General features: G+C 42.4%; 1 protein-coding gene across 4 annotated transcripts in view; it reads right to left on the reverse strand.

Annotated features, from left to right (window-relative positions):
* RFX4 (regulatory factor X4) overlaps positions 1–13,243 on the reverse strand; it is a 133,186-nt gene that overhangs the window by 69,455 nt on the left and 50,488 nt on the right. For all 4 annotated transcript variants that reach the window (XM_024100056.3, XM_024100057.3, XM_065581744.1 and 1 more), the window contains exon 5: positions 2,162–2,223. In XM_024100056.3, coding sequence (XP_023955824.2) covers positions 2,162–2,223 — 62 coding nt within the window. The remainder of the gene's footprint in view (positions 1–2,161; positions 2,224–13,243) is intronic.

A 13,243-nucleotide genomic window follows, 5' to 3' on the forward strand; every position in this document is an offset into this window, starting at 1 on the left:
CCTGCATTTGTTTCTATGCTGGCTGCCTAAAACCCTGTAGATTGCTCTGATTATTTTGTTGTTTGTTTTGCCTGCCTTTCCTTATTTAGAAAGATGGTTATGGTCAGATGTTAGCAACAACCCAGGCCAAGTCTGAACAGCATGGGAATCTTACTGGAAAATCCAGTGAGATGACACATGGCCACTGGATATCCTACTGACACTCCCACATCACCAAGAATGGATCCTGTAAATATTAAAATAACCAAGTCTACCTGGAAATGCACCCACATAACTATGTAATGAGTTGGCCTGTTCAACTGGATGCTATTCCTGAAGGTGTTCCCTCTGAAAGGCAGTATTATTGACTGGAGTGGCCAAATTTATTGGTCAAATGCTGCCCACAAAGTTCTACAGCAGGACTGTGGCTACGACCAACTTTAAATGTGAAAATATGCCCACACCTCTGCATTAAACAGGAGTGTAATTGTGTAATTGGTATCTATTTCTGTTTATGCAAATTAAGCATGGAACTGGGGCTCCTGGTAAACTGCCAATATGGCTTCCTCAAATGGGTCAGGTTTGGGTGTCCCCATTATAGCATAAGTGAATTGCTAGTTCCAGCACTCAAATGACGGAAGTACCATCTTCTAAAGGCAACTGATATTATTGACAAATATGGTAGCACTCGCCCTTTCCTTTCAGCTGAAAAGCAATTAACCAAATGACATTGCAGTTAACACCAGTTGCATGGCGTGCTACCCCAAACCAAACTGTCACATTTTCATACATACTGCCCTTGCTGAACCAGTGCAGATATCGTGTCCATTTCTAAACCTGGCTATCTGGAGCCCTCCTGGCCTACAATTTTTCGCTCATGTGCAGCTGGACTAGCCCATCAATTTCATGTCAATATTATTTTGGGTTATTAACCATTATGGTAGCTGGGGAGAAACACACTGGTCTTTGGGATGAGATCTCACTTTTGAAACTGTCTGAGGGTTGTCACTCTGGAAAAAGAGTTTGGTTACAAAACACAGGAAATTCTCACAAAAGTTGCCTCGGGGAGACAGTGGTGGGTTGTTGTACAGTTAGTTTTGATCTCAGTGAAGAGAACTTGCTAGAGACACATCACCATGGAACGATTTATTAGAAGAAGGAAGTGAAATCAGATTTTAAAATGGTATTTTACTGAATCTCTTTCAATATATGAGTTATTGTTGGTTTCTATCCTTAATATATGTTAATATATAGGTTTAATTATTATTTTGTATGTTTTTCTTATTGATTAGTAACATTGTGCTTGTAGGCTTTATGTGGGAATGAGAAGTTTTACCAACAAAATTTTGCAGCCATACTAGTTAGGGCTTTCATTTAATATTTTACAAATTAAGGGTCAGATCTGGCCAATATGTGGACCTCCAAGGAAAACCTAGGTATTGCAGGGAGTGATGTTGCATTCACTCTTCTTTGTGAATCAGTATAGAACCTATTCCTGTGATGTTAGGATGCACTTTACTCTGGAAATTTCATCCTTTGGATGAGACAGAAAACTCAAATCCTGACCACTTATGGTTATTAAAAATCTCATCTTCTCACAAGAGCAGAGGGTATTAACTCCAGGTTCCTGACCAATTTCCAGTTTGGAAAATTGGATTCTTTCTACCTCAATTCCCTCTAGAATCTCTTTTTGATATAGTGTTCTGCCATTTATGTCCTAAACTGTATGCTATTGAATAACTGCCACATTGCACCCCAGAAATGGTTGCATTTCAGTGGTGGGTGTGAAGATCTCAAATAGTGTATGAAGTGCTCTGGAATCTTTTGGCAAGAAAGGTGCTATATAAAATGTATATGAAATGTAAATGATATTATAACTCTACAAAGTTTCAGAAAGTTAGCACAGAATGGTGAAATAAGTAAAAAATGCTCTTTTAGACTATTTATAAATGACCATAGTTATTACACCACTAAGAGAAAATATTACTTGGTAATGGCTTCCAAGGCAACAGAAATAGAAGTCAATAGGAACTCCACAGTAGAATCTTTAGCCAAAATTTGCTTCTAAAATGCTACAGGGAAAAATTCATCCCTGGTGTCATGCCCCTATCTTCACTGACAGGAAACCATGGCAAAATTTGGCCCTGGGTGAGAATGTGAAATAATATTATACGATGCTCACTTTGACTGGCCTCTGGTTCCGAGTCTTCTCGTTGTTAACTGTGGAAATTGTTGTCTTATTATCTGCAAATAAATACAGTGACATGTTAACAAATCCCAAAAAATCACATATGCCAATACTATATTGTTAATATAGCCTGTTTTGGGTAGCATGAGGGAAAGGAAGAGAAATTGTATCGAACGTACACAGGGGAATCACCAGAAATTTGTCACCTAGCGTGCACAATCGCACTCACCCTGCAACAACGTGAAGGCCCAGTTCCTCATTCCAGTTTGTTGCAACTTGGTGTCCAGGATCGCAGCGCCACCCAGGTTTGGCCTGGTGCCAGGTCGCAATGCCACTCACTGAAATGGGGCCCTGCGACCCTCCATCATGATAGGTTGGACCCACAGCCTCTTTGAGTGGCAGTGCAACCCTGCATGCTGGGTCACAGCACCACATTGGGGCGCCGGGCAAGCTGCCTATTTTCCCCTCCCTCTGGGCAGCTGTACCCCCCCACACACACATTGGCAACCCTGCCAATGGTATGCACCATGTGTAGCAAACAGAGCTGTGGGCACCACTGCACGTACATGTAAAGTGTGACAGGAGAAATCTGACCAAATAAGCTTTTTCTAAAAAATGATGTATTAATTTAATCCCTTTATTGAATGAGGCAAAATAACAAATGAAATTCAGAACAACTCCATTCACTTAAATGAAGCTGCTCTGAATTTATACCGGAGTGAAACGTGATTCATAAACTCTAAGACCACAGTTCTTCCCTTAAGCTTAATGAGAGTTTCACCTAAAATTGGGTGTACTATTGAAGTTGCTCATGTATGTGTTTGCAGGATCAGGGGCTTCATGAAATCGATGAAAGCCATGTAAAATTAATTGAAGACAAAGATAAAAGGAGCTGTTCAAACAGAAGAAAATGTCAATTAAAGATTAATTAAATAATATGGACTTTTTCCCATAAAGTTGTATTTTACCACAATTGGTATCAGCAATCAATATCTAACCCCGACTGATGATCAAAAGCTCTGGAACAGGCATTTGGATCAAAGGTGTTTTATAAAGATTATTACAGTAGCACATATTTAGCTTATTCTTCACACGTCTTGCCAAATCTACAAATGGTTTTCCTTGTGCAACAGATAATCGATTTGTGTTTGTTTCTCAGAACCTTGCACACACTTTGGCTTATGTCAAAAATGCTATGTATGTTCACACTCACTAGGCTGTTCAGCTTTAATTTCTGGAGCAAAACTTCAGCAAACAGTAAAACACTTTTGTGGAGCTGTGAAAGTTCAGCCTAGCTGTTTGATAAATGAGCAGACGGGCAAGCAGCCCCTCTTTCTTTTTTTGTATGGATTCAATGAAGCCTGCCTAAAGAACACCACATGCTGTTCCAGCTACTGATCTAACATTCCGCAACATCTCAACCTTCCAAATTCCCTTTAATTACACATTAATCCCACCCCTCTCTCTTTCAGTTTCTGCAGACAAGGTTGGGGGCTCCACAGGGCTGTGGGAAAAAAGGCAGTGTTGAAGAACCACTTTCTGGGGATTTTTTCCCTTTTTTTCTTTTGGTGGTTGCTGTCACTCAGAACGTACCATTCCACTCCCAAAGTTGAATATTACAGCAGTAGATTCAAATGCAAACTTACTCTATTTTACTTTTACCCTAATTTTTCAACCCCCCCCCAACAAAAATGGAATAACTTTCAAAGTCTGTCAAGTGCTGATTAAATGTTATAGTGAACACTGTAAATGTTACCTTATGAACCATATGCTGTGGGAGTTCTTGAAATTTAGAAATCAGACATTTCTACATACTGGGACAGAAATGATCAGGAAAAGAGAAGAATAAATAAAAGCAGAAAATCAGCTGATTTGCCCTTCCCCCTTCTCCCCTCCCCCAATCCAGTACCTTAAGCAGTAAAATATACTTTCTGGAGCACTGCTGAAGTGTGTGTTGCTTATAACAATATTCCGCATAAATTATTTTTTAAAAAGTCCAGCAAAATTTTAAAGGAAAATTCCAGGATTTTTCCAGCAAATGTTATGGGGGTGTGTGTGGGTGGGGTGTAACTTCAAGCACAACAAATGTTATTTAAAAAATAACTTATTTTCAATGTTTATATTTATATGGTTATAGATGATTTTGTTCTAACTCCATGGATGGAGCTAGTTCCCTGCCAAGAGGCAGGAAGTGAGGCTGAGTAGGTTGAGGAGAAGCTCACTGTGCATTGAAATCAATGGGAAAAGCAGACATGTGTGACTGTTGGTTTTAAAGTGTGTTTCCACTCTGAAAAGTGACTAAAAAACAGCAATATGGGGTTTCATGTTTATTGACTTTCAGTGACTGACAGGGAAAATTTGCTCTTTTTATAAGTAAAGAGATGCTTTTTTCTAGCTGTCAGAACTGAAAATTCAACTTAGGATCTGAAAATTAAGTTAGGATCTTTCCGTCCCATCACCAGTAAAGAAGATTCTGTGGGGCGGCTGTACAGATACCAATGAGGGCAAGATCTGACTCTACAATTTGAACTTGCTTAATAATTCTGTTGGTGATGTGTGAACAAGAATAGAATCCAGCTGCCTTCCCCATGGCGATGTTGGCTCTGCAGTAGCAACAGAGGTAAAATATATTATGTGAAATCGTACCTATACTGGAGTGAGTGGGAATTTGCCATTGATTTCAGTGAGGTCAGAATTTCACCCCATATGTCCCTAAAGTGAGCAAATATAAATCTGAAAACATAGAGAGCTCTGCTGAATAAGGAGGTGTCATTTTTACATTGTCACTTATTAAGACTAAAACCACATTTTTACACTAAACTTTGTTTTACATGAAGTTTCATTTGGGATTTTTTAGGAAGATGGGGCCCAGGAATTTCACATGAAGATAATCTGTGCTCTCAATACCACCTCAGGAGCCAGTGCTCCAGTGATTTCATTCCCTGCTTAATAACTTCAGCTCTGTCCCTTTCATATGTGCCTTGGCTGAGTCCTGGTCTTTCTTTCTTATGAGAGGGAATCTTGTGTATTTTCCTGTGAGCTATTTAAAAATCTCCCTCATCATTTTGTAAAACAATCACACAATTAAATAGTCATACCTGATGCTCCTATTAGCGAGTGCCTGGGATTTAGATAAGGCAGGATTCATTACTTCCTAAAATCAGAGCTGTATATTTTTCTTCTCTTTTGAACTATTACCAAACATCTGCGTTTGTTTAACCCTTTTGACGTTAATCCTGAAATGTGGTTTTATGAAAGTGGACAGAACGTCTGTGTTGTGTTTTAATGTTATCAGCGAGAAGTACATGAGGGACCCTTTTTTCTGTGTGTGTGGTGGGGACAGGTGACCTTTCCTCTCTGAGGCTACAGGGGACACCAGAGATAATGGGAGGAGGGCGCCCCTCAAATCATTCTTATACATTTGAGGTTAAACAGTTGCAATGTAACATGCAATATCTATGATATAGCCACAAAAACAACAAGGAGTCCGGTGGCACCTTAAAGACTAACAGATTTATTTGAGCATAAACTTTCAAACGCTTATGCTCAAATAAATCTGTTAGTCTTTAAGGATACAGACTAACACGGCTTCCCCTCTGATATGATATAGCCATTACATTAAGAAGCATTTAATCCAGCGGTACTTTTGAAACCTAGAATAGTTGCCTGAGTAAATCTAATTTAAATATCAAGTTAAATGTACTTTTGCTAACTCTTCAGATGTTGAAATAAACAGTAAACAAGTCAGATCTGTGAAAGTTACCAACTGTTTTATAAACAATTATATAGAAAAATATACAAAAAGTGCAGATCTCTATATTGTACTCTGCATGTGCCATGTAACCATCAGCCAGGGATCGCTGCAAAAGATATAACTATGCTGCCGAGGTGCACTCTGCCCTTCTGATTTATGCCATCTGTAATTTCTATTATTGCATCACACATGCCTCAGCAGTATGAGACTCAAACACAATCAGGGTTCTCTCGATCTTTAAAATGAGACTTGTATTGTCTATTCTACCTTTAACCCCTGCACCAGGGGCCATCATCCCTTATCCCATTCACCAGTGAGCTGTGAACTTTCTACTTCCCAATTATTCCACCTAAATTCTTCCCTGGTATGAGGCTCAAATACAGCTCAGGCCTGTCTTCATACTGCCAGCTAAGGATGGGAGAGACCAGCCATCTTTGCATTCTTGTGAAGACTCTAGAACTTTTTGGTGTATCAGTTAAAATGTTGTATTTTGCAAAACCTTTTCAAAAAAAGATTCCCCTTCATTTCAACTGTTATTTTTTGAAGGTAAATTTAATTTTGACAAGTGTATTTGAGCTAAATGGAAGCCTGTGCTATGCTTTGCGATTTTTTCTACTTCTTATTTGAAAATTATTCTTGCCATGCTCCTAACACTATCAAGGGCAATTAAATAAATTTAGAATATAACAAAAACTAATATATTAACAGCCCAGAACTTGAAATCTGCTGGAACAAAACAGAACTCCCACCACTAAGATTCAGAGTTCCAGTCTAGAACTCATGATTATCAAGTAAGTTCTAAACAAGGCGAGAGAAATTCTCTTACCCCTGCTAATAATTCCTGCCATTCAGGTCTGTCTCCAGTTTCCCCAGCAGGGCCCATCATTCATTGAACATTGACTGATGAGCTGTGCACTCCCTGGGGATTCCAATACTGCACCCAGAGCACATTCTTTGCTTGTGTGAAATGAGATACAAAACGCAGTGTGTGCTATTCCCCAGTTTTAGGGTAATTATTTTTATTGCTCTGGTCTAAGACAACTCTGCCAGGGTGGTCATTCTCCTCTTGTTCACTGCAGGGGTGAGCTCACTCTCTCAGAGCTGGGCTATCTGTATTTCCCATTAGCGTTAAAACACGAATCACAAATACTGCTGGTACCTTCAATCCAGGGGTGAAAGTAAGTCCAGTGACTTACCGATACGCTGGGGTCAGCTCTGGCCCCCGGAAGGGGCGGGGCCTAGGACGTAAGGGGCATGGCTGGGGGAGTCAGAGCCAGCCCCAGCCCACCCTGTAAGGTAAGTGCCCTCCCCCACTGGGGTAGCAGCAGCAGCAGCCCAGGGCTCCGGAAGCTATTTAAAGGGCCCGGGGCTCCCCTGCTTCTACCGCCCGGCCCTGTAAATAGCCGCGGGAGCCCTGGGGAAGCGGTGGGGCTCCAGAGGCTATTTAAACGACTGGGACGGCAGAGACAGCTGGAGCCCCGGGCCCTTTAAATAGCCCCTGGAGCCCCCTGCTACCCCTGGGCTCTGGGGGCTATTTAAAGGGCCTGTGGCTCCCCAGCTTCTACTGCCCCGGCCCTGTAAATAGCCGCGGGAGCCATGGGGAAGCAGCGGGGCTCCCGTGGCTATTTAAAGGACAGGGGCGGCAGAGACAGCTGGAGCCCTGGCCCATTAAATAGCCCCTGGAGCCCCCCCACTATCCCTGGACTCTGGGGGCTATTTAAAGGGCCTACAGCTCCCCTGCTTCTACCGCCCCGGCCCTTTAAATAGCTGCAGGAGCCCTGGGGAAGCGGCAGTGGGGCTTCCGTGGCTATGTAAAGGGCCGGGGCGGTAGAAGCAGCAGGAGCCCCGGACTTTTTAAATAGCTCCCAGAGCCCCGCAGCCCTACCCCAGGGCTCCAGCAGTGGAGCTCTGGTGGCAATTTAAAGGGCCTGGGGCTCCAGCCCCTGCTAAAAACCCCTTTAAATTGCTCCCTGGGGAAGCTGGGCCGCCCCAGTACGGCAAACCAGCTCTTGCCGGTACGCTGTACCACGGCGTACCGGCTTACTTTCACCTCTGCTTCAATCTTATACAGGAAAGGTGAGGTTCTCACAAGTGCGCTGCTTTGACCTAACTCTGCGCCCATTTAAGTTTTACCAACCACTCCAATGCCAAGTGCTTTTGAAAATCCCCCACATACATATTCTAGGATCAGTCCCCTAATTATAGGGCATCATGTAGATGCACTGCCCCAGGAAGAACAGAAGGAACGCATTGGGCTGCAGAGGCACGCCACTGAGATGCAATTCCTCCAGAGCACCCCTTTTCCACTGGTGGGAAGAAGCATGATAAATCAGCCCATTGTAAAATAATACTCCCCTCCCCCTGCATCCATCCAGCTCTGCTGGCCCATGCATAGTGGGGGAGGAGGCATGACCTGTGCCTACTGCTCACCTCCCACCATGCCCACTTATTTGCGAGGGATGGGGGAGGGCGGGAGCATTGGGAGGGTACTTTACCCCTGCTCCCAAAGCCATGTAATTCCAATGGAGGAATGAGGTCATAATCCAACCCTAAATCTAGATTGTGACATTGAGGATTGCTATGTCCCAGTTGATACTATCGAGCAAGATAAGGCAGGCTCTTTGCACCCATTTTAATCACTGGCCCCTGTTCTGACAACTATCTGTTGAGTAGGATCTTACCCTGTAAACAGTCCTACTGGCTTGGGCCCTTTAGGGAAGTTTGTGAAGCCCTTGCTTGAATCCAGCTATGTACAAAATCTTCCACTGCAAGAGTTCATCCAACCCGATGGAATTCAGCCTAATTCACATGTGACACTGCACCCCATATTCTTCACAGTGATATTATGATGATAGGATTATCGCATAATTATGATGCATTTTGTACAAGATAAGTCATGTGAGGTGCCATTGAAAAGGTTATGATTTGCTGAATATGATTATCCTAGTTGTACACAGGCATCATTTTTGTATCTGAAGTTTTGAATATTGACTATGTATCTGTACTTCAAATGTAGTTACACCTGGGTAACACCCACTAGACAAGATGCTTTTAGTCTAGATAACAGGTGGGAAAGGGCCTATTCAGGGCAACGGGCTATTAGAAAGACCAATAGGCCTTAGGAGAGGCTTATCTCCCATCTTTTGAGACTTCCTGAGAATGCTACAGACAGCCTGTGAGTGATGGCTGCTATGACTCTACAAATGTGTGACCAGGCCACAAGATGCTGGACTCCATCTTGGGCTGTCAGTATGTTTCCACAAACTGCTCTGAGAACCAAGTTTTGAAACAAATTGTTCCTTTCCTATGCTAAAGCTATCTAAGGCAGGGAGTGACATCATCAGAGGCTCTTCATTCCACACACAATAAGACTCCTGGAAACACCTGAGGAACAAAGACTGAACTGGGGGAAGTGCTGGAGCCAGGGTAAAGGGATTTCTAGCCTGTGTATGAAACACCTGGGGATTCCAAGCTGTAAAGCAAGTGCAGCTTGTCCCTTAAGACTCTGCAGCCTGCTTGTATCATTTCTCAGGGTGAGAATCAACTAATTCATATATAATCTATGTAGTATATTAAGTTTAGTTTGAATTTTCATTTGCTAGATAATCTGCTTTGATCTATTTGCTATCCCTTATAATCACTTAAAATCTATCTTTTTTTTAGTTGTTGAACTTGTTTTTGCTTTAATCTAAACCAGTGAGCTCTGACTGGAGTGCTTGGGGAAAATCTCTGCTTGGTTACCACAAGCGTGCATTGTTCTCTTTACATTCAGGGATAGGCGGACCGGGAATTAAACCCATATACTGGCAAGATTTGACCAGGCAGGATGGAACTGCACCGAGGTTCCAGGCTGGGAAGCTGGTGGTTAGACAGCCTGCATGTAACTGCAGCTGAATGTGAATGCTTGTGAAAGTGCAGGCTGGAGGGCTTTGCAGCTTGTCAGACAGTACAGTGTGAGAGGGAGCCCAGGCTGGTGGGTTGGGGGCTCAGTGGTACCCCAGTTCCAGATGGCACGCCCAAGGAACCCGTCACAGCACAATCAAACAGGTCGTTGTTTTTTCAAGATTAAAGAACCATTGAACACTTTAGCCCAGTCTTTCAGTTGAGTTGTAGCTGCCTGTAATGGCCAGGGTGTAGGCAACTGGACCAGTAATGTCTGTTGGGCCAGGGTTGAATGCAGGACTCAGAAGTAGTTACCAAGCAGAGTCAGGAGACGGGTATTAAGGTCAAGCCAGCCTAGGGTCAAAGGCAGGAGTCAGGATCAAGGCAGAGCGAAAAACAAGGTTTGTAGCCATAGCAAGCCAGAATCTGCATTGTTGCTCAGACAGCTCCCTGGGCCAACTTCCTGGATTAAACAGTTGGTGTGGACCAATCAGGCGGCTGCAGGGTTCTGTTGCTCTGGCTTCTTCAGGAAGTACTTCCTGGCTGTCTTTGCCTTTGCACTTTAAAACCGCTGAAATGTGAACATCTGAAAACGGTTGCACATGAGAACAAGCTTGTCAGGAGGATATTTACAATGCACACTCCTGATTAGTACACAGGGCTTATCCTGTACAGTCACCATTTAACAAGGGCAAACTCATCTTCAGTTCTCTCCTCTGATTGATTAAACTAATTCATTTGCATTTCCCTCATCTTTGAGTCCTAAGCCAATTGGCTCTCAGGACCCTAAGGAAACGTTACTGGTGAGAAGGCACAGATGTATTTTTATATTTTGCTAAACACGTATGTACTGTGTGTGACTGCCCTCGTTAGTATTGGGCCTGAAGTCTATGGCATGGACAATCGTCACATCACATAAGTAACATTTTTATTAGATATTGTTTCCAGCCAATACTGGGAAGAAGAAGAAGAAAAAAAAGAATTAGGGGGGGGAAAAGTGTTTAAATTTAAGGATCAGTGTGGTCCACTAGACAAGGTGCTAGCATAGGAATTAGGAGACTAGTGCTTAATTTGTGCCAGGACTTGCCAGGACTGAGCACCGGCACCTCTAGGCTTGCTGTGTCACTTATGAAAGTAAACTTAATTGCTTGAGCCCCAGCACCTCTTTCATTACCAAAAGCACTGCAGGAGACCCATGTTCTGTCCCTGGCTCTGCTGCTGAACTGTCGTGTGACCTTAGGTACATTTCTGTACCTTAGTTTCCCCATCTGTAAAACTGAGATAATAGTTACTGGCAGCCTGTATTATAGAGGAGGTCACATTAGATGATCTAGTGGTTCCTTCTGGCTTTGAACTCTGACTATACTGTGGATTGATCATCTAGCAAAGTTTGATTTTGAAACTTTTTCTAGTTATAAGAATGAAAAAAATCTTAAAAATATAGAAGGCCTGTTTCTTGTTTACACTAAAGCTTGTCTACATTAGAAGGGGTTTGCTGGTAAAGCTATATTGGCAAACCCTCCTAGAGTACATGCAGCTTACACCAATAAAAGTGCTTTTGCTAGTATAGTTTATACAGTTCCCCAAATGAAATAAACTATATCAGCACAAGGACTTTTATGCCAGTAGAAACTGCATCTACTCAGAGGCTTGTGCCAGTATAGAATGTCATAAGAATCAGTGACATTACTCTACTCCCCCTTTACATTTAAAAACATGGGGCTTAATTCTCATTTGCATCCAGGCCACGTTATACCACTTTGGCAGTGTACCCTTTACACTGCCAAGGATGGTGTACAGTGGCCTTAGTATGAATGAGAATCAGCCTGTAATTTTTCGCATTCTTCTGGATGCCTAGTTCTTTCTTTTTCCCTTTTAAAATATTTATTTGCTGCAGCTGGCCAAAGACACAGCAGCATCACATCAAAATAACGAAACAATGGAAGGAAGTATAGAACCTCCAGGCTGCACAATGGAGTTGCATGAAGAACACTGGGAGGGAGCATAAACCCATCACGAGACACTGCAGAGTTCCCCTTTGGAGACATTCAGGATCTCTGAGACAAGTATTAAAACAGAGAGTTGGAGGGTGGGGGGAGAGATTACATCTTCAGGAGGAGGGATTAAGAGAGTGAGGAGCATATGGGGTCATGAAAGAAACAGAGGAAGGAAGCGGCTATGTGAGAGGACACTGGGGAAGAAAAGGGGAATGAAAGGGGACAAGGCTTTAGTTATTGGTAACTTTATAGCAGTGGTTCTAAACCTCCAGTATGAATCAATGCTCACCTGAGATTACTGACAGATTTGGGAATGGATGGAACAGTTGGGAAGATTTTTTTAAATTAAATGTTTGATTCACTGAGTCCTTTGACTTTTTTTTTTTTAATGACCCAAATAATGGGGTTTCCTGTATTTCTGCCTGAGGAGTATTTCACAAGCTGAACATTCTCACAGTCAGAAAAAACTTTTCCTCATATGCAGCCCAAATTCCTTTTTCTTACTTGTACCCCATTGGTCCTAGTTAAATGCTTCCCTGTCCCTTCCCACTGGCTGCAAGTACCAATCTAACTAATACTGCTCCCTCCTTAGAGTGAAAGCCTGGTTCCATTGATGTCATTGGGAATTTTGCCATTGACTTCCCTAATTTCAGCCTCAGTCAAGGTCTGGCCTTCTTTAATTATTGCTTAGATAAGTTATATGGGTAAAAATGCCAAGCATGCCCAAGGCCTTGTCTTCGCTAGGAATAAAAAAGGGGTTTACTTGTTACTACTTCTTAGCAAACCCTTTTTCCTAGTATGGATACCCCTTAAGTGCCACTGAGGATTCTGTTAATCATCCCTCTTACACTAATTCTGTTCCTCCATCTCTTTTCACTTCTCTTGCTTTTCTTTGAACTCCCTTTATTTTTGTTTCCATTGTACGTGTATGCCATTTAAAGGAGGTTTTAAAGGCACTCCTGAGCTGAAACCTTGAACCCCAAGTCTTGGTCTAGACCAAACATTCATAGCCAAGTCAGAGATCTCCCAAAATGGTATTTATAAATGAAACCTTACAAGTACTGGTGGTATCAGTGCTGGCATATTAATTGAGAAGAAACAGCTGACTCAGAGGTAGTGTGCTAGGGTTTTACTCATTGCACATGGGTAATTTTTAGCTCAGGACAGAGAGCTCTGTGCTTTAAAACAATCTATTGAAAAATAAAATAAATCAATAAAAATGCAGGGGCCCTTATGTTTAACATTGCCCACAAAGTTCAAAGTTCATAGATGAATCATAAATTCAGTGAGATTCACTCAAAGGCGAACTGTCCATAACTTCACTAACAGATTTCACAGAACAACTAGCCTCTTTCTCTGGAGTAGAGGACAGCTGCAGTGCACTGCTGAGTCGCAATAAGGGCAAATGTGTCTGGGTTTCTGTTCAGCCAGCTAAATATGGAA

Source organism: Chrysemys picta, chromosome 1 (genome assembly GCF_011386835.1).
Source record: "Chrysemys picta bellii isolate R12L10 chromosome 1, ASM1138683v2, whole genome shotgun sequence".
In the NCBI taxonomy this organism is placed as follows: domain Eukaryota; kingdom Metazoa; phylum Chordata; order Testudines; family Emydidae; genus Chrysemys; species Chrysemys picta.